This window comes from Lepidochelys kempii, chromosome 22 (genome assembly GCF_965140285.1).
Source record: "Lepidochelys kempii isolate rLepKem1 chromosome 22, rLepKem1.hap1, whole genome shotgun sequence".
NCBI classification, from domain to species: Eukaryota; Metazoa; Chordata; order Testudines; family Cheloniidae; genus Lepidochelys; species Lepidochelys kempii.
Window position 1 is genome coordinate 22,647,966 of NC_136401.1, and position 19,250 is coordinate 22,667,215.

The window sequence follows — 19,250 nt, forward strand, 5'->3', positions numbered from 1 at the left end:
GAGTGCCTTTCCCTCTCCTAGGGAGTGATGACAATCATGTGTGCTGGTGGGCGGCAGGTGACACAGGTTTGACATTTGGTGCTGATGTGTGTATGTGCAGGGCCTGTGTTTATATGCCTGTCTGCACATCCCCCAAGCCACATTCCACACTCATGGCTCATCACCAGCTTTCTCCAGAGAAGGCAGTTGGTTTTGGCCAAAAAAGATGATCTGCTCATGCAGACAGGAGCTGTCTTGTCTGCAGTGCAGACTGCCAGCTGTGGCATCCCTGGGGTGTTGCTGACTTCCAGTAAAATGTGAATCCGCTGTTTGGCCTCCTGCACACAATCACATTTTCCCCTGGAACCATGCTCCCTATCCATACTTGTTTCCCCACCCTCTTGCTCAAGATGCTGTCTACTCCCTCATTTCCATGATGCTTTGGGGGGAGGGAATGGCGGGGAGGAGATATACCCTAGATTCCAGCCTCTCTCCTTGGTCTCTGAAGATGGCAGAACAGCCTGTCCCTAGGAAGAGCCCTCTGGGCTGCGCCGTACCTTGAAGCCCAGCTGTTTCTGGCTCCATCCTACCTCTTTCCAACACTTTCTCTCTGTGTCTTTGCTTTCTGTCATGAGTGGAAGGTGGAAAACAACACACAAGTGAAGAGCAAAGGCCTGGTCTCAGTGTGGAATAGCAGAGGCTGAGTCTATTCTTTTCTGTGTAGGTTTTTATATCACGCTTATTACTGTAACATCTGAGCACCTTCCACTAATGCATTAAACAACATGAGTACATGTCTGTCACACGTTTGTTCTCTCATCCTCTGCACAGAGGGAGAAGCATATGTAAAAGAGTGTCTTGTTTTGATAGGGTTTTTTGTTTTTTGTTTGTTTGTTTAAATAAATATACCTGTTGCTATGTGTTTATATTAGACAAGACAAAGTCAAAGAAATGTGCCTTGCTCTTGGAGTGGAAAGTGGTGAGGTTTATGATGGTCCTTAGTTCTTGCGAGTTCATAACACAGTCTTGGACTGCCCTCCGAGAAGGTTCTGTCTCCTTCACAAACCAGCTTTACTCCTATTGTTGAGAATTTGCTTGGGTTCAGATTCAACCAACTGCTCTTCATCCATGAGCTGATCTCATCCAAGCACTGGGAAATCTTGTTGGTAGTGGCATGGTCGTATGTGGTGAAGGATAGATAGAGCTGTGTCATCTGTATATTGCTGGCACTTGAGTCCCTGTGATCTGACCAGTTCACCTACTGGTTGGATATAAATGTAGAAAAAGATCAGAGAGAGAATTGATCCTCGTGGAACCCCACAAGCAAGGGGTAGTGGTGTAGGTGCAGTTTCCCATCTTTGGATGCAAACTGCGGGAAGGACCCAAACCATTTTTGTGCATTCCTCTGGACTCCTGCCACCTCTCTCAGGTGAGACAGCAGTATCTTGTGCTCAGCAATGTTAAACACTGCAGAGGGGTGCAGGAGGATGAGAATGGATATCCATCAGTGCCACAAAGCAGTTTCAGTTCCACATCCTGTCCTGAATGCAGATTCTGCCAGGTCTAGATTGCTGGGTTCAGTTAGATGAGCTTGCTCAGGAAAGGGAGGTTTGACACTGGGCAATATTTGGCTAGGACTGATGCAGTCTTGCTGCCAGCTCATGTCTAAGGAGTGCTACAGCTGGGCTGCATGTATCCCAACCTGCCTTAGGAAAGGAAAGGAGGATCTGGTGATGTAGGAAGTCTTGGGTATGGTGAGTCAGTGACTGCACCCATAATTGGTGGTCCCAGCACAATAGCCTCCCAGTGATCCTTCAGTCTTACGGTATTTGCATCATGTCTCTGTGCAAACTGGCTCTTATCTCCCTCGCTGCCCTTGGACTTGAAGCTGGGTGGGTGGATGGACACTCCTGTCTCAGCCCAGGCAGGAGAGAGGAGGGTGTACAATAGAGAGCAATTGTCTGAGTCTGGAGCACAGCTGCGCTCCTCTCTTTAAGATGCACAAGACTCTTCTTTTTCAAGCTGCCACCTCTTTGCAAGGCTCCCTCCGCTCATTCTTGGGAGGCACAGATGAGCGCAGCAATAACCAATCACAGAATGTCTAACAGGGGAAGCGAATGGCTCAGTGGGGAGGGTCAGATGTCTAGTTAGCAAGTAGGTTTGAGGGGCTTCCCCTCAACCACCCCCAGTAGGCTTGTGCAGGGGATATTCATTCATAGTCTCACACCTCTTGACAGGCTATGGTCCTGTACCATAGGCTCTTGTTCTAGTGCACCCCCACAGCACATAGTATCTGCAATACCCACTGAGCAAAGTGACACGCCAGCTTCTGTGAGTTCCACATCAGCCCTGTGACCTGACGACAAATCTCCAATGTGCCTGAAACCCACCAGGCCCCACCCTCAACCCCTCTGTACCTGGCATTCGTGTCCTCCTCGCTTACGCTACGCTGCCAGGCATAAAGGGGTGGGCTAAGAGTTCTGTTGGTGTCTCTCTGCCACCAGAGGCTCCTCAGGCCTGGCTCTTTAATCAGGAGCCATGTGTGCAGCTCCAGTGTGGGCAGTGGGATCACTTCATGTGTCCAAGGGTGGAGTTTAGCTTTGGCTCTGTGTAAATCCTGGTGGGACTTCCGTAAAGCTCCTTGTGGTCCTTCAGGAAGGGAAGTGTAATGGCAGTGATTCTGTGCCTAGCTCAGTGGGCTCCTGCGCCATGACTCAGGATCCTGGTGCTATGGTGATACAAAGAATGATTCCATCAATGTGCCTACTGTCTCAGGGCAGCTGGACAGCTAGCTGGTACATTTGGAACAGAGAACCTGCCAGTTCCCTGGCCATGACCAGAGTTTCCCAACTGTTGGGGTGTGTACAGTAGATGAATCCCTTGGGGGTGCATTGTGGACAGAGAGACCCTCAAGGACTGGGGTGGCCATGTTCACTGTATGCTATAACCTGCTCCATCTCACTCTCTTTCCCCAAGGGTGCATGATCTGCCTGGGGCAGTCGACCTTCCTCCGGTTTAATCACCCTGCTGAGGCCAAGTGGATGAAAAGCATGATCCCAGCTGGAGAAAGGAGTCCTGGGGCCCCATATGGACTCATGGCAGGTAGGTGAAGCCTCCATGCTCAGGGCCTGGGAGTGAGTACACCTGTGTTCTGTTCTTGACTCTGCTGCTGACTCAGGCAAGTCAGTTTCCCCTCTCTGTGCTTGTTTCCCCACCTCTAATGTGGGGATAATAATCCACCCCACCCCCAAGCAGCAGCAGCTTTGTCGGCAGGAGAGTGTTCCTGCCAACAAAGTGCTGTTCACACCGGAGCTTTTCATCAGTAAAACTTCTGTCATTTGGGGGGAGGGGGTGTGTTGTTTTAACACCCCTGAACAACAAACATTTTGCCCACAAAGTACCAGTGTAGACAAAGCCTCAGTGTAATGAGCTCAACAGAGCCCAGATATTCAGTGGGGCAAAGGTCAAACCCTGGGCCTTGGAGAGAGAAGTTTGAGGAGGAGGCACTGCCAGGGCTCAGATTGGCATTTCTGTCCAGTGCTGTGGTCTTTTCTTCTGTAGCTACTCCTACTCTCTGCCAGGTTGTTGCTGCGCTCTCTGAGCTACTGTGAGTCACCAGTGCTGGGTTTGGTGCCTGTCCAGAGTCAGAGTGGCAGCAATGTCAGGCAGGAATCTCTCCCTCTCTCACCAGTAAAGGAAGGGGAGAAAGGAACTCATTTGCTTCTGAAGGATCAGGTGGAGGCTGCTGATGGAAGTGGGAGATTGGGTTTGATTGACATGTCTGCTCCTATAGGCCAGTTCTGCCATCACACCAAATGGAAATGCCGTGGCCCAGGTCTGCAGTCCTTACTCAGGCAGCACTCCAGTTTGCTTCAGTGGGAATTTTGCCTTGAGCAAGGGCTGCAGAGCTGGGCCAAAGCCTTTCTATTTGGTGTGATGGCAGAACTGGTCTATTGGATTTGCAGATGTGTCCATCAAGCCCAGTCTCCTACTTCCAGTTGCAGCCATGACTGACCTTTGTTTAGGCTGAGTCAAAGCTGATGGCATTAGGGCTGGCAGTGAGTGACTGGGGGAAGCAGGTGAGGTATGATAGCTCAGTAAGTCCATTCCTGTGAGAGCATGCGCCTAACATGGTTGTACAGCCACACGTTGGAGTTATGGTTCGCCATATGACCCAGCCCAGAGAAGCTACAGGGTGGCCTGCACAACCTAGGATTTAATGTCTCTCAAGTGCTGAGCTTTCTAGTCCCTGTAGCACTGTTTGGTTTAACCCTTCATGTGCTGTTATCAGAGCACCCTCACCAAGATACCCGCTTGACCCTTCTTGGGGGATGGGCAGTGAGGCGGTCTGGCTGATGCAGACTAAATGTTGTTCTCCTTAATGGCCACTTGATACAGACTTGCTGACTTGATGCCTACTGTGGGAAGCATTCAGTGAGAGTCTGTGCTAGCAGCACAGCGATACTGGGAACCAGCCTGGGAGATAGAGAGGGAGCAGAGGAGGGAGTTCACAGAGGCTTTCCAATAAGGGAGTCTGGCTGTTGACAGCTAGTCCTTTCCTGCTTGCATTCCTCTATCTGTACAATGGGGCTTGTATTGGGGCAGTCTCTGAGCACACCACTTTGTGGCATGGCACGCTACTGCACAACCTACATAGCTTTCAGCACACCCAGTTGCTGCAGTGACTTAGGGTATGTCTACACTATGAAATTAGGTTGAATTTCTAGAAGTCAGTTTTGTAGAAAGTGTTTTTATACAGTTGATTGTGTGTGTCCCCACAGAAATGCTCTAAGTGCATGTAGTCGGCGGAGTGTGTCCACAGTACCAAGACAACCGTCGACTTCTGGAGCGTTGCACTGTGGGTGGCTATCCCACAGTTCCCGCACTCTCCACCGCCTATTTGAATTCTGGGTAGAATTCCCAGTGCCTGATGGGGCTAAAACATTGTCGCGGGTGGTTCTGGGTACATATCATCAGGCCTCCATTCCCTCCCTCCCTCCCTCTGTGAAAGCAAGGGCAGACAATCGTTTTGTGCCTTTTTTCTTGAGTTACCTGTACAGACGCCATACCACAGCAAGCATGGACCCTGCTCAGCTAACCATCACCGTATGTCTCCTGGATGCTGGCAGACGTGGTACTGCATTGCTACACAGCAGCAGTTTATTGCCTTTTGGCAGCAGACAGTGCAGTATGACTGGTAGCCATCATCAATGTAGTCCTGGTTGCTCTTTTAACCGAGTGCCTGGGCAAACATGGGAGTGACTCAGCCAGGTCATTTCCCTTGTTTCATCTCATGGCGATTCAATCCCGCACTGTCTTTTAATCTGCAGCTAGCAGAAGATGATGGCCAGTAGTCATACTGCACTGTCTTCTGCCGAGCACCCAGGTGTTGACGATGGCTAGCAGTCATACTGCACAGTCTGCTGCCAGCAAGATGTATAAAGATAGATGAAGTGGCTCAAAACAAGAAATAGATCAGATTTGTTTTGTATTCATTTTCTCCTCTCTCCCTTCCTCTGTGAAATCAACAGCCTGCTAAACCCAGTTTTGAGTTCTATCCTTGAGGGGGCCATTCAGTTTCTCGCAAAGCCACCCCGTTTGTTGATTTTAATTCCCTGTAAGCCAACCCTATAAGCCATGTCGTCAGTTGCCCCTCCCTCCATCAGGGCAATGGCAGACAATCGTTCATCGCCTTTTTTCTGCGTAGACGCCATACCACAGCAAGCATGGAGCCCACTCAGATCACTTTGGCAATTAGGAGCACATTAAACACCACACGCATTATCCAGCAGTATATGCAGCACCAGAATCTGGCAAAGCGATCCCGGGCGAGTAGGTGACGTCAGCGCGATGACGTGAGTGATGAGGACATGGACACAGATTTCTCTCAAAGCACAGGCCCTGGCAATGTGGGCATCATGGTGCTAACGGGGCAGGTTCATGCGGTGGAACGCCGATTCTGGGCTTGGGAAACAAGCACAGACTGGTGGGACCACATAGTGTTGCAGGTCTGGGACGATTTCCAGTGGCTGCGAAACTTTCGCATGCGTAAGGGCACTTTCATGGAACTTTGTGACTTGCTTTCCCCTGCCCTGAGGTGCAAGAATACCAAGATGAGAGCAGCCCTCACAGTTGAGAAGCGAGTGGCAATAGCCCTGTCGGAACTTGCAACGCCAGACAGCTACTGGTCAGTCGGGAATCAATTTGGAGTGGGCAAATCTACTGTGGGGGCTGCTGTGATGCAAGTAGCCAGCGCAGTCAAAGATCTGCTGATATCAAGGGTAGTGACCCTGGGAAATGTGCAGGTCATAGTGGATGGCTTTGCTGCAAAGGGATTTCCTAACTGTCGTGGGGCCATAGACGGAACCCATATCCCTATCTTGGCACTGGAGCACCAAGCTGGCGAGTACATAAACCGCAAGGGGTACTTTTCAATAGTGCTGCAAGCACTGGTGGATCACGAGGGACGTTTCACCAACATCAACGTGGGATGGCCGGGAAAGGTACATGACGCTCGCATCTTCAGGAACTCTGGTCTGTTTCAAAAGCTGCAGGAAGGGACTTTATTCCCAAACCAGAAAATAACCTTTGGGGATGTTGAAATGCCTATAGTTATCCTTGGGGACCCAGCCTACCCCTTAATGCCATGGCTCATGAAGCCATACACAGGCAGCCTGGACAGCAGTCAGGAGCTGTTCATCTACAGGCTGAGCGAGTGAAGAATGGTGGTAGAATGTGCATTTGGACGTTTAAAAGCACACTGGCGCAGTTTACTGACTCGGTTACACCTCAGCGAAACCAATATTCCCACTGTTATTACTGCTTGCTGTGCGCTCCACAATATCTGTGAGAGTAAGGGGGGAGACGTTTATGGTGGGGTGGGAGGTTGAGGCAAATTGCCTGGCTGCTGGTTACGCACAGCCAGACACCAGGGCGGTTAGAAGAGCACAGGAGGGCGCGGTGTGCATCAGAGAAGCTTTGCAAGCCAGTTTCATGACTGGACAGGCTACGGTGTGAAAGTTCTGTTTGTTTCTCCTTGATGGAAACCCCCCGCCCCTTGGTTCACTCTACTTCCCTGTAAGCTAACCACCCTCCCCACCTCCCTTCGATCACCACTTGCAGAGGCAATAAAGTCATTGTTGCTTCACATTCATGCATTCATCACACAAATAGGGGGATATCTACCAAGGTAGTCCAGGAGGGATGAGATTGATGAGATTACTGGTTCTATGATGAGATTACTGGTTCTGTGGATGTATTGTTTCTTGACTTTAGCAAAGCTTTCGACACAGTCTCCCACAGTATTCTTGTCAGCAAGTTAAAGAAGTATGGGCTGGATGAATACACTATAAGGTGGGTAGAAAGTTGGCTAGATTGTCGGGCTCAACGGGTAGTGATCAATGGCTCCATGTCTAGTTGGCAGCCGGTGTCAAGTGGAGTACCCCAGGGGTCGGTCCTGGGGCCGGTTTTGTTCAATATCTTCATAAATGATCAGGAGGATGGTGTGGATTGCACTCTCAGCAAATTTGCGGCTGATACTAAACTGGGAGGAGTGGTAGATACGCTGGAGGGCTGGGATAGGATACAGAGGGACCTAGACAAATTGGAGGATTGGGCCAAAAGAAATCTGATGAGGTTCAATAAGGATAAGTGCAGGGTCCTGCACTTAGGACGGAAGAACCCAATGCACCGCTACAGACTAGGGACCGAATGGCTCAGCAGCAGTTCTGCGGAAAAGGACCTAGGGGTGACAGTGGACGAGAAGCTGGATATGAGTCAGCAGCGTGCCCTTGTTGCCAAGAAGGCCAATGGCATTTTGGGATGTATGAGTAGGGGCATAGCGAGCAGATCGAGGGACGTGATCGTCCCCCTCTATTCGACATTGGTGAGGCCTCATCTGGAGGACTATGTCCAGTTTTGGGCCCCACACTACAAGAAGGATGTGGATAAATTGGAGAGAGTCCAGCGAAGGGCAACAAAAATGAATAGGGGTCTGGAACACGTGAGTTATGAGGAGAGGCTGAGGGAACTGGGATTGTTTAGTCTGCAGAAGAGAAGAATGAGGGGGGATTTGATAACTGCTTTCAACTACCTGAGAGGTGGTTCCAGAGAGGATGGTTCTAGACTATTCTCAGTGGTAGAAGAGGACAGGACAAGGAGTAATGGTCTCAAGTTGCAGTGGGGGAGGTTTAGGTTGGATATTAGGAAAAACTTTTTCACTAGGAGGGTGGTGAAACACTGGAATGCGTTACCTAGGGAGGTGGTGGAATTTCCTTCCTTAGAAGTTTTTAAGGTCAGGCTTGACAAAGCCCTGGCTGGGATGATTTAATTGGGGATTGGTCCTGCTTTGAGCAGGTGGTTGGACTAGATGACCTCCTGAGGTCCCTTCCAACCCTGATATTCTATGATTCTGTGAGGGGTGGTGAAGGAGAGAAGCACCAGGAGGGGTGGTGGAGGAGGGAAGGACAAGGTCACACAGCACTTTAAAACTTTAAAACTTATTGAATGCCAGCCTTCTGTTGCTTGGGCAATCCTCTGGGGTGGAGTGGCTGGGTGGCCGGAGGCCCCCCTACCGCATACTTGGGCGTCTGGGTGAGGAAGCTATGGAACTTGGGGAGGAGGGCAGTTGGTTATACAGGGGCTGTAGTGGCAGTCTGTGCTCCTGCTGCCTTTCCTGCAGCTCAACCATACACTGGTTTGATCCTCCAGCAGCCTCAGCATTGAATCCTGCCTCCTCTCATCACGCTGCCGCCACCTTTCAGCTTCAGCCCTCTCTTCAGCCCGCCACTTACTCTCTTCAGTTCACCACCTCTCCTCCCGGTCATTTTGTGCTTTCCTGCACTCTGACATTGTCTGCCTCCACGCATTCGTCTGTGCTCTGTCAGTGTGGGAGGGCAGCATGAGCTCAGAGAACATTTCATCACGAGTGCGTTTTTTTCACCTTCTAATCTTCGCAAGCCTCTGAGAAGGAGAAGATCCTGTGATCCTTAAAACACATGCAGCTGGTGGAGAAAAAAAAAAAGGGACAGTGGTGTTTAAAAAGACATATTTTATAGAACAATGGGTACACTCTTTCACGGTAAACCTTGCTGTTAACATTACATACATAGCACATGTGCTTTCGTTACAAGGTCGCATTTTGCCTCCCCCAAGCGCGTGGCTAGCCCCTTCCCCCTCCCCGTGGCTAACAGCGGGGAACATTTCTGTTCAGCAATGGGCAAACAGCCCAGCAGGAATGGGCACCTCTGAGTGTCCCCTTAAGAAAAGCACCCTATTTCAACCAGGTGACCATGAATGATATCACTCTCCTGAGGATAACACAGAGAGATAAAGAACGGATATTGTTTGAACCCCAGCAAACATACATTCCAGGTCCAGGGTGAGAAACAGTTCCTGGCTGTCGGGAAAAATGGTTTCTCCACTTGCTTGCTGTGAGCTATCTACAACCTCATCATCATCATCATTTTCCTCGTCCCCAAAACCTGCTTCCGTGTTGCCTCCATCTCCATTGAAGGAGTCAAACAACATGGCTGGGGTAGTGGTGGCTGAACCCCCTAAAATGGCATGCAGCTCATCATAGAAGCGGCATGTTTGGGGCTCGAACCCGGAGCGGCCGTTCGCCTCTCTGGTTTTCTGGTAGGCTTGCCTCAGCTCCTTAAGTTTCACGCAGCACTGCCTCTGTCCTTCATGCCCTGGGAGATTTTGACAAATGTTTTGGTATTTCAAAAACTGGAATGGAGTTCTGATAGCACGGATTCTTCTCCCCATACAGCGATCAGATCCTGTACCTCCCGTTCGGTCCATGCTGGAGCTCTTTTGCGATTCTGGGACTCCATCATGATCACTCTGCTGATGAGCTCTGCATGGTCACCTGCAGCTTGCCACGCTGGCCAAACAGGAAATTGAAATTCAAAAGTTCGCAGGCCTTTTCCTGTCTACCTGGCCAGTGCATCTGAGTTGAGAGTCCTGTCCAGAGTGGTCACAGTGGAGCACTCTGGGATAGCTCCCGGAGGCCAATACTGTCTAATTGCGTCCACAGTACCCCAAATTCGACCCAGCAAGGCCAATTTCAGCGCTAATCCCCTTGTCGGGGGTGGAGTAAGGAAATCTATTTTAAGAGCCCTTTAAGTCAAAAAAAAGGGCTTCGTCGTGTGGACAAGTGCAGGGTTAAAATGATTTAATGCTGCTAAATTCGACCTCAACTCCTAGTGTAGACCAAGGCTGAGTCACATCAGAGTCCACCCCTTCCTGGGCAGTAAACTCCAAACAAACACAAAACCAAAACAATCCTCTATCCCCTGTGGGCTCAGCTCCTAAGCCCTCCTGGGCTCTGCTCAGTTTCCATCACTATTTTATAGAGCCCTGACTCTTGAGGCAGCTCTCCCTGGAGCCTCTAACCCAGGGGTTTCTGTGGGAGCCTCCTTCCAGATTCCCCTCTCCCCCAACTGAGCATCTCCTGACTTTTTATGAGCACCAGGTGCTCTCTAATTTAGTCACCTGACCCTTCAGCAGCTACTCCACCTTCGGGGCTGGGACCAGGCCCCATTAAAGGATGCTAACCCGATGATAGGGCCCGTGACCTTGCCTCCTTGTGAGACTTAACTCCTTACTGTTTGGAAAGCACTTTGAAGAGCTGAGTGGTTGGCAGTAAGGGGGAGGTCAAGCTGGAATCCTGTACCAGCAGTTTATAGCAGAGTGCATCCCTCCTCCCAAGCACCCATCATGGGCAAAGTACATTGATGAGGCACTGAGAAACCCTAGGAGTGTATTCTTGGTCCCATTGAGATTGCTAGCAGAGCCCTTGCTGATGTAAGTGGGGCCAGGATTTCACCCCAGGACTTGGTGTTGGGACACAGTTGGGAGCCTGGTGCGAGTCCCATGTGAAGATGTGTGGGGTAGGAGGCATGTTCTATGTAAGAAATGCTGGCTGTGGTGAAGCACTGCTGGCTCTCCCTCCCTCCTGCGTTTTTTGTTTCTCAACATTGTAACCACGGAACCTGACCATGCGGTGTCTTGTTAAGCAGTACTGTCTGGGATGCTAGCCCCCACTGCTCATGAGGGAGCAGTGCTTATGTGGCTGAGTGCCAGCTGCCCCAGTTCACTCCACTTTAATAAATGAAACACACAGGCAGTTTGGCAGGTAAAGCTGCTATTTGCTCATTACATAAATGATCGTTATTGAAGTTTCGGTTAAAAACTCCATTACACTGAATGCAGATGTCACCCAGCACAGATACAGGGCCATCTTGAGAAAAGCCCTGCGTTAATTGGATCTCTCAGTTTAGACATACCAGCGTCCCCACTCCTGCCGAGGGCCATTGGGACACTGGACCCTGATAGAGGAGCTGTTAGGACCTTTGTGTTTCCAGCTGGTGAAAAAAATCCCAGGGTTGGGGACTGAAATGTTTCTAAAATGATCTCTCTGCTTGCTAAGAGATGCCTGCTATTTGCATGAATACGAATAGCATTTACTCTGGTTTGTGGCCTTTCCGTTCCTGCACCCACTGTTGACTCAGCTCAGCAACTGCACTTCTGTTTGTTAATTATTAATAGTTGTCTCCAAAGAGTTTAATTGTAGCAGCTCCTGAGCTGAACCCTTGGCTGAACACACAACCTGGCTGGCATTTCACACCAGCTCTCCTGGTCACAGGGCAGGTTCCAGAGACCTTCTAGCCCTCAGAACAGCATAAAACACAAGGTCATGAGCCTCATCTGATGTGTCTGGAGCTGGGTTGGGGAGCTGCAGGCAGCGCTTGTCTGTAAGGGCGAATAAATGCGAGATTCAAAGGCTGCTTCTTCAGCCCAGGGGTTCATTGTTACTTGCAACTTATTTTATTTAGTGTTTCTCTATGGAGTGCAAGTCTCCTTCACTTTCTGTGGCTGTTCTCCCCCTCTCCCACTGGCTATTGATGGGAGACTGGGCTAGATGGGCCTTGCTTTTATCCAGGCCAGTGTGCTGTTTCCACACACCTTCTCAGGCTGTGCAGAGCTTCCAGCGCCACTCCATACCTCCCCTGCAGCTCCTGGCATGGTGTCGTGGCCAGGATGTTGCTGTGCTCTGGCTATTCCTGGTTGCCAGAATGGCCCCTTGGGGCTATAGGCAGTCTTCAGACATAGCTCCCAGGAAGAGGAAGCACACAGGTAGGGCAAAGCCTTCTTTGCCCTTCTCCCCTGCTGTCCCTGCAAAGCCAGGACAGAATTTGGCCCACACTCTTTACCAAAGCTCACAAGAGAAGGGCTTCTTTTCCCTCTGCCCACCATACCTGTCCTTTGCGACCCACTCCCATCAGGAGAGGCTTGGGTTCTACTCCCTATGAATGAAGTATTGCAGGGACCTCAGATTCCTCATGCTGTGCAGTCACACACAGCCCCTAAACCCCAGGTGTCAGGGGACGGGAGCTTAATTCAGAATAACATCTTCCCCTTTGCAGACTATTAGCAGTCCCAATGGAAGTAAGCTCTTTCTCTGTTGCATCAGGGTTGTGTTTGTCTGGGACTGTAGAACAGAAGGCATTAGCTGTTTGCATGGAGGAATGCACAGCTGCAGCATCTCGGGCCCTGACTGCTGTCTGGGCCTGCATTGGCTGTATCAAACTAGCTAGGATGATGCACAAGGAGAGGAGATAGGCTGGGAGATTACTGCCTGGGGTAGCTTGATACCCACTAGTGTGTGTGAGGGACCACATGCTGCTGTTAACCTGTTAGAGCAGCATGTGAGGGAAGGGAGCATGTGGAGCCAATTAGTGTGTCAGAGCTTCTGGAACCCCAGAAACCCCCCCCTCCCCCCACCAGGAGGGCCAGGAACCATGCCTGGGTAGAAATTGGAGAGGAGAGGTCTTACACTTTTCTTGGACAGCCTCAAGACTTTTCACTACGGCATTTTGGTCTGTGGCATAGAAGTATCCATTCCCTGCATACACAGAAGTCAGCCTAGGATGAGAGTGGGGAATTGTCACTGGTTCCCATTGGATACATCCAGCAGAGCCCTGTTCGATGTCAGCCGAGGGCTCCAGGCAGAACTGAATTCACTTTTCTTAAGTAATTTGATTTCTGTCCCTTTATTGCCTATGACTGCCTCTGCAGTGAGTGCTGGTTCTGAGGGGGCAGGTCCCAGCACTGCAGTCAGCCAGGGGGCCGTCTGGATTCTGGCTTGCTGTGGTTTCAACACCTGGAGATGCTTTTCAAAGGGAGCTAGTCCAGCTGGTCTGATTCACCTCTGAAAATGGTCTCCAATCTGAAGGCTGGTCCTCACCTATCCTGTAGCCAACTCTGCCCTGATGTTTTGAAGAGAGGGCTCTGCAATGTCCTTTGCTAGCATGTGTTTGTATTACTGATGACTGTTGATGGTGCTGGGCACTGGGGAGACATAGGGGCAGAATGGGTTGTATAAAGAGGAGGGCTTGGATAAAAATTGGTTGCTTAATTTTTTATCCAAAAAAATGAGATTTTTGCATTTAAATTAGAAACAGGTTTATTTTTAAAAATAAAACTATTTAAATGTAAATGTGAAATTATGACCAATCTACGTTAAGGCCTAAACTTACTGTAATCTATTAAAATAATTTCAGTTGAATAAAAATATATTAAGCAGTACATATTTGCTGTGAAGTTTTGAAGAACTGGAAGTCACTGGCTAAGCACCTGGAACCAGAGTTTACTGAAGTGCTAAACCAGCTTTCAACAACAGTATCTTTTCTGCAGGAGCAAAGAAAATATTTTTTTCAGTTTATTCAACTATTTCAGTTCAATAACTAGTTCAGTCAAAGTTCAAAAACCAGTAGGAGTTGAAAAAGCAGAAAAACTTGTTTTCCTCCTTCAATCTATTAATAAAAACCAGGTATGAGAGGGCTGAGATCTACTAATTCTAAAATCTTGAAGACCAGAAAAATCGGTTCAATTCCCTAACTACTACTTTTGTTTAATAAGTTAATTTTAAATGCAAAACATATTCTGTAAATCTTTTTTTTTATTTTATATCCAGCACATTTAAGGTAGTTTTTAATTAATAAAAACAAAATTAAAAAGCTGCTTTTGTGCATTTTTTACTGAATTTGAATTTCCATCCAAATTGTACCAAATCACAAGTAAAAAATTAATCATCATCTGGTTAATAAAAATTTAAAAAGTAAGAATCTGAATAAATGTTTAAGCTATATGACTGCTTAAATAAATGTGTATAGATATAGAATATCCTCCTGGTTAGCAAAAAGAAGCAACAGATTTCAGTGTACAGGCTGTATTTAGTTGCAAATCAACATATTTTAATGTTTACCAACAATGAGAATCAACATCTCTTTATGAAAGTAACTAAAGTACAAAAGCAAAGCAAGATTAAAATCAGTTATTCAAATCAAGGTTTCCTGCATGCTGATTTAAATCATGATTAAAATTGGTGATTTAAATCACTTTGGTTTAAATCAATCCACCCTGCTGGGTCTTTTATGTCCTGCATAACCTGTGGGTATCGATGCCAGGCCCCTCTTGGGGGAAACTGGGAGATTCTTGGGCCGCCCCTGTGCTTCAGAGAATGTCTTGTTCTGACCCAGACATCCTGCTCACATCTTCCTGCATCCAGTGCCCTTGGAGATGGGGTATGCTGAGAATTTGCTGTCTCGAGATCAGTAGCGGGCAGGGCTCTTAAGGGCTTTCACTCTTAGGACAATCCAGCCACTTTGCCACCAGGAACGATTCTGATTCAGAGGTGTTGGCCTTTGCTGACTGCCCAGCCATCATTCGGCCAAACCTGTGATGCTGCTTATTGTAGGCTGAGCATGTGGTGCAGACTCAGAAATTCTGTGACCCATCAGCCCCAGCACTTCCTTCCCTGCCACCCATAGCTAAATAACAGTGGAGCCAAGGCCATATGTACAGTTGGAGGAAGGAATTGACAGTCTAATAGGTCATACTGGCTGTAGAATGTCCGTGCCTGATCAGGTAAAGAATGTGAGCGAGGCCAAACAGCAAAAATTAAGATGTTTGTACACCAATGCGAGGAGCCTGGGTAACAAAGTGGAGGAACTAGAGGTACTGGTGCAGGAAGCGAAACCAGATATTCTAGGGAGAACAGAAACAGGGTGGAATAGTCGTCACGACTGGAGTACGGCTACGGAAGGGTCTGTGCTGTTTAGTAAAGACAGAACTAAGGGTAAAGGTGGTAGAGTAGTACTGTATATCAATGATGAGGTAGAATGTAAAGAAATAAGAAGCGATGGGATGGATAAGACAGAGTCTGTCTTGGCAAAAATCACATTGGGGAAGAAAACTACTAGAGCCTCCCCTGTGATAGTACTTGGGGTGTGCTATAGACCACTGGGATCTAATTTGGTTAAGAATAGAGCCCTCTTTAATGTTTTTAATGAAGTAAATGCTAATGGAAACTGCGTGATCATGGGAGACTTTAACTTCCCAGATATAGACTGGAGGACAAGTGCTAGTAATAATAATAGGGCTCAGATTTTCCTAGATGCGATAACTGATGGATTCCTTCATCAAGTAGTTGCTGAACCTACTAGAGGGGATGCCATTTTAGATTTGGTTTTGGTGAGTAGTGAGGACCTCATAGAAGAAATGGTTGTAGGGGACGACCTTGGTTCACGTGATCATGAGCTAATTCAGTTCAAACTGAACAGCAGGATAAACAAATATAAATCTGCAACTAGGGTTTTTGATTTCAAAAGGGCTGACTTTCAAAAATTAAGGAAATTAGTTAGGGAAGTGGATTGGACTGAAGAATTTATGGATCTAAAGGCAGAGGAGGCCTGGGATTACTTCAAGTCATAGCTGCAGAAGCTATCAGAAGCCTGCATCCCAAGAAAGGGGAAAAAATTCATAGGCAGGAGTTGTAGACCAAGCTGGATGAGCAAGCGTCTCAGAGAGGTGATTAAGAAAAAGCAGAAAGCATATAGGGAGTGGAAGATGGGAGGGATCAGCAAGGAAAGCTACCTTATTGAGGTCAGAACATGTAGGGATATGGTGAGAGAGGCTAAAAATCAAGTAGAGTTGGACCTTGCAAAGGGAATTAAAATCAATAGTAAAAGGTTCTATAGCCATATAAATAAGAAGAAAACAAAGAAAGAAGAAGTGGGACTGCTAAACACTGAGGATGGAGTGGAGGTTAAGGATAATCTAGGCATGGCCTAATATTTAAACAAATACTTTGCCTCAGTCTTTAATAAGGCTCATGAGGATCTTAGGAATAATGGTAGCATGACAAATGGGAATGAGGATATGGAGGTAGATATTACCATATCTGAGGTAGAAGCGAAACTCGAACAGCTTAATGGGACTAAATTGGGGGCCCCAGATAATCTTCATTCAAGAATATTAAAGGAATTGGCATATGAAATTGCAAGCCCATTAGCAAGAATTTTTAATGACTCTGTAAACTCAGGGGTTGTACCATATGACTGGAGAATTGCTAACATAGTTCCTATTTTTAAGAAAGGGAAAAAAGGTGATCCGGGTAACTACAGATCTGTTAGTTTGACATCTGTAGTATGCAAGGTCTTGGAAAAAATTTTGAAGGAGAAAGTAGTTAAGGACATTAAGGTCAATGGTAAATGGGACAAAATACAATATGCTTTTACAAAAGGTAGATTGTGCCAAACCAACCTGATCTCGTTCTTTGAGAAAGTAACAGATTTTTTAGACAAAGGAAATGCAGTGGATCTAATTTACCTAGATTTCAGTAAGGCGTTTGATACCATGCCACATGGGGAATTATTAGTTAAATTGGAAAAGATGGGGATCAATATGAAAATGGAAAGGTGGATAAGGAATTGTTTAAAAGGGAGACTACAGCAGGTCATACTGAAAGGTGAACTGTCAGACTGGAGGGAGGTTATCAGTGGAGTTCCTCAGGGATCGGTTTTGGGACCAATCTTATTTAATCTTTTTATTACTGACCTTGGCACAAAAAGTGGGAGTGTGCTAATAAAGTTTGTGGATGATACAAAGCTGGGAGGTATTGCCAATTTAGAGAAGGACCAGGATATTATACAGGAGGATCTGGATGACCTTGTAAACTGGAGTCATAGTAATAGGATGAAATTTAATAGTGAGAAGTGTAAGGTCATGCATTTAGGGATTAATAACAAGAATTTTAGTTACAAGCTGGGGACGCATCAATTAGAAGTAACGGAGGAGGAGAAGGACCTTGGAATATTGGTTGACCACAGGATGACTATGAGCCGCCAATGTGATATGGCCGTGAAAAAAGCTAATGTGGTCTTGGGATGCATCAGGCGAGGTATTTCCAGTAGAGATAAGGAGGTGTTAGTACCGTTATACAAGGCACTGGTGAGACCTCACCTGGAATACTGTGTGCAGTTCTGGTCTCCCATGTTTAAGAAGGATGAATTCAAACTGGAACAGGTACAGAGAAGGGCTACTAGGATGATCCGAGGAATGGAAAACCTGTCTTACGAGAGGAGACTCAAGGAGCTTGGCTCGTTTAGCCTAACCAAAAGAAGGCTGAGGGGAGATAGGATTGCTCTCTGTAAATATACCAGAGGGATAAATACCGGAGAGGGAGAGAAATTATTTAAGCTCAGTACCAATGTGGACACAAGAACAAATGGATATAAACTGGCCATCGGGAAGTTTAGATTTGAAATTAGACGAAGGTTTCTAACCATCAGAGGAGTGAAGTTCTGGAATAGGTTTATGGAGGAGATGGTATGATGGGATAGTATGATTTTGGCAATTAATTGATCTATAACTATTCATAGTAAATAGGCCCAATGGCTTGTGGTGGGATGTTAGATGGGGTGGGATCTGAATTACTACAGAGAATTCTTTCCTGGGTATCTGGCTGGTGAATCTTGCCCACATGCTCAGGGTTCAGCTGATCGCCATATTTGGGGTTGGGAAGGAATTTTCCTCCAGGGCAGACTGGAAGAGGCCCTGGGGGTTTTTCGCCTTCCTCTGTAGCATGGGGCACGGGTCACTTGCTGGAGGAATCTCTGCACCTTGAAGTCTTTAAACCATGATTTGAGGACTTCAGTGGCTCGGACATAGGTGACAGGTTTATTGCAGGAGTGGGTGGGCGAGATTCTGTGGCCTGCATTGTGCAGGAGGTCAGACTAGATTATCATAATGGTCCCTTCTGACCTTAATATCTGTGAGTCTGAGACACAATTTTATTCAATGAGCTTTTATTGGCAGGACAGGCTGTATAAGTGTTTTATTGGCACGACAGGCTGTATAAGTGTTGGCAAATCTTCAGACCAAGTGCACATAGGGATCTTCAGACCAAGTGCACATTGTTATTATAAAAAGAAAAGGAGTACCTGTGGCACCTTAGAGACTTAGCTACAAGCTCACGAAAACTTATGCTCAAATAAATTGGTTAGTCTCTAAGGTGCCACAGGTACTCCTTTTCTTTTTGCAAATACAGACTAACACGGCTGCTACTCTGAAACCAATTGTTATTATAATAACCAATTTACTCCTATGAAATAATTCCGCAGGCAGATGTGGTCAGGAATCTTGTATCTGCGGAAGAGCTGATTTAATGGAAATAAATTGAGCTTTGGTCTGCCTGGAACTGATGAGCAGATTAACCTGCCAATCAATCTCTTCTCTTACAGTAACTGGCCATGAGACCATGGCTTTGCCCATTAATTCAGCACTCACTGTGAGCCACTCGTGCCGGGAGTCTGTCTAGTCTTCCAGAAAGCCAGACAATAAGTGCCCCTGATTGGGTTATTGCTCTGGCAGTATTATTACTGCTTCTCCGTCCTTCCCCTTCATGATTCTTTTCATTTATTAAAGGGGAAAAAACCCAGCCACTCTCAATCCCGGCTGGGATCTAACCGTGTCTGACAAATGCTGCAGGCCAGAGCAGTCTGGTTTCAGCTTGACATTTATGTGGCTTCAAACAAGAGCAATACTTTCTCCAGGAAGCCAGTCAGCTGCCTTCTGCCAGCTCAGACAAGTAGTTGGGCATTGGCCATCCAGGGGGCCCAGCTAGCTCTGCAAGCAGAAATTGGCACCCCGCAGGTGAGTGCCGTCACCCCCCTCTGTAGAGCCTGGGATGATGTGGCACTACAAGGGGAAGGGATTAGCTCAAGGTCACACAGTAGGTGAGTGGCAGAGCCAGGAATAGAACCTAGGAGCACTTGAGTCAGGCATCCTGATCTAACCACTTGACCTTGTTGTCTCCACAGCTAGAATGACTCGAGTAGCTGTTATTGGCCCTGTAGAAGTCGGGTGGAGACAGGAAGGTTGGTCTGTCCATCATTTGGGTATCAGCAGGCAGTCGATGGCTT

General features: G+C 47.5%; 1 protein-coding gene across 26 annotated transcripts in view; it reads left to right on the forward strand.

Annotated features, from left to right (window-relative positions):
• PHLDB1 (pleckstrin homology like domain family B member 1) overlaps nt 1-19,250 on the forward strand; it is a 123,174-nt gene that overhangs the window by 49,544 nt on the left and 54,380 nt on the right. For all 26 annotated transcript variants that reach the window (XR_012155891.2, XM_073320557.2, XM_073320556.2 and 23 more), the window contains one exon: nt 2,956-3,081. Coding sequence is in view for 25 of the 26 variants with exons in the window: in XM_073320557.2 (XP_073176658.2) it covers nt 2,956-3,081 (126 nt within the window). In the remaining variant the exon portion in view is untranslated. The remainder of the gene's footprint in view (nt 1-2,955; nt 3,082-19,250) is intronic.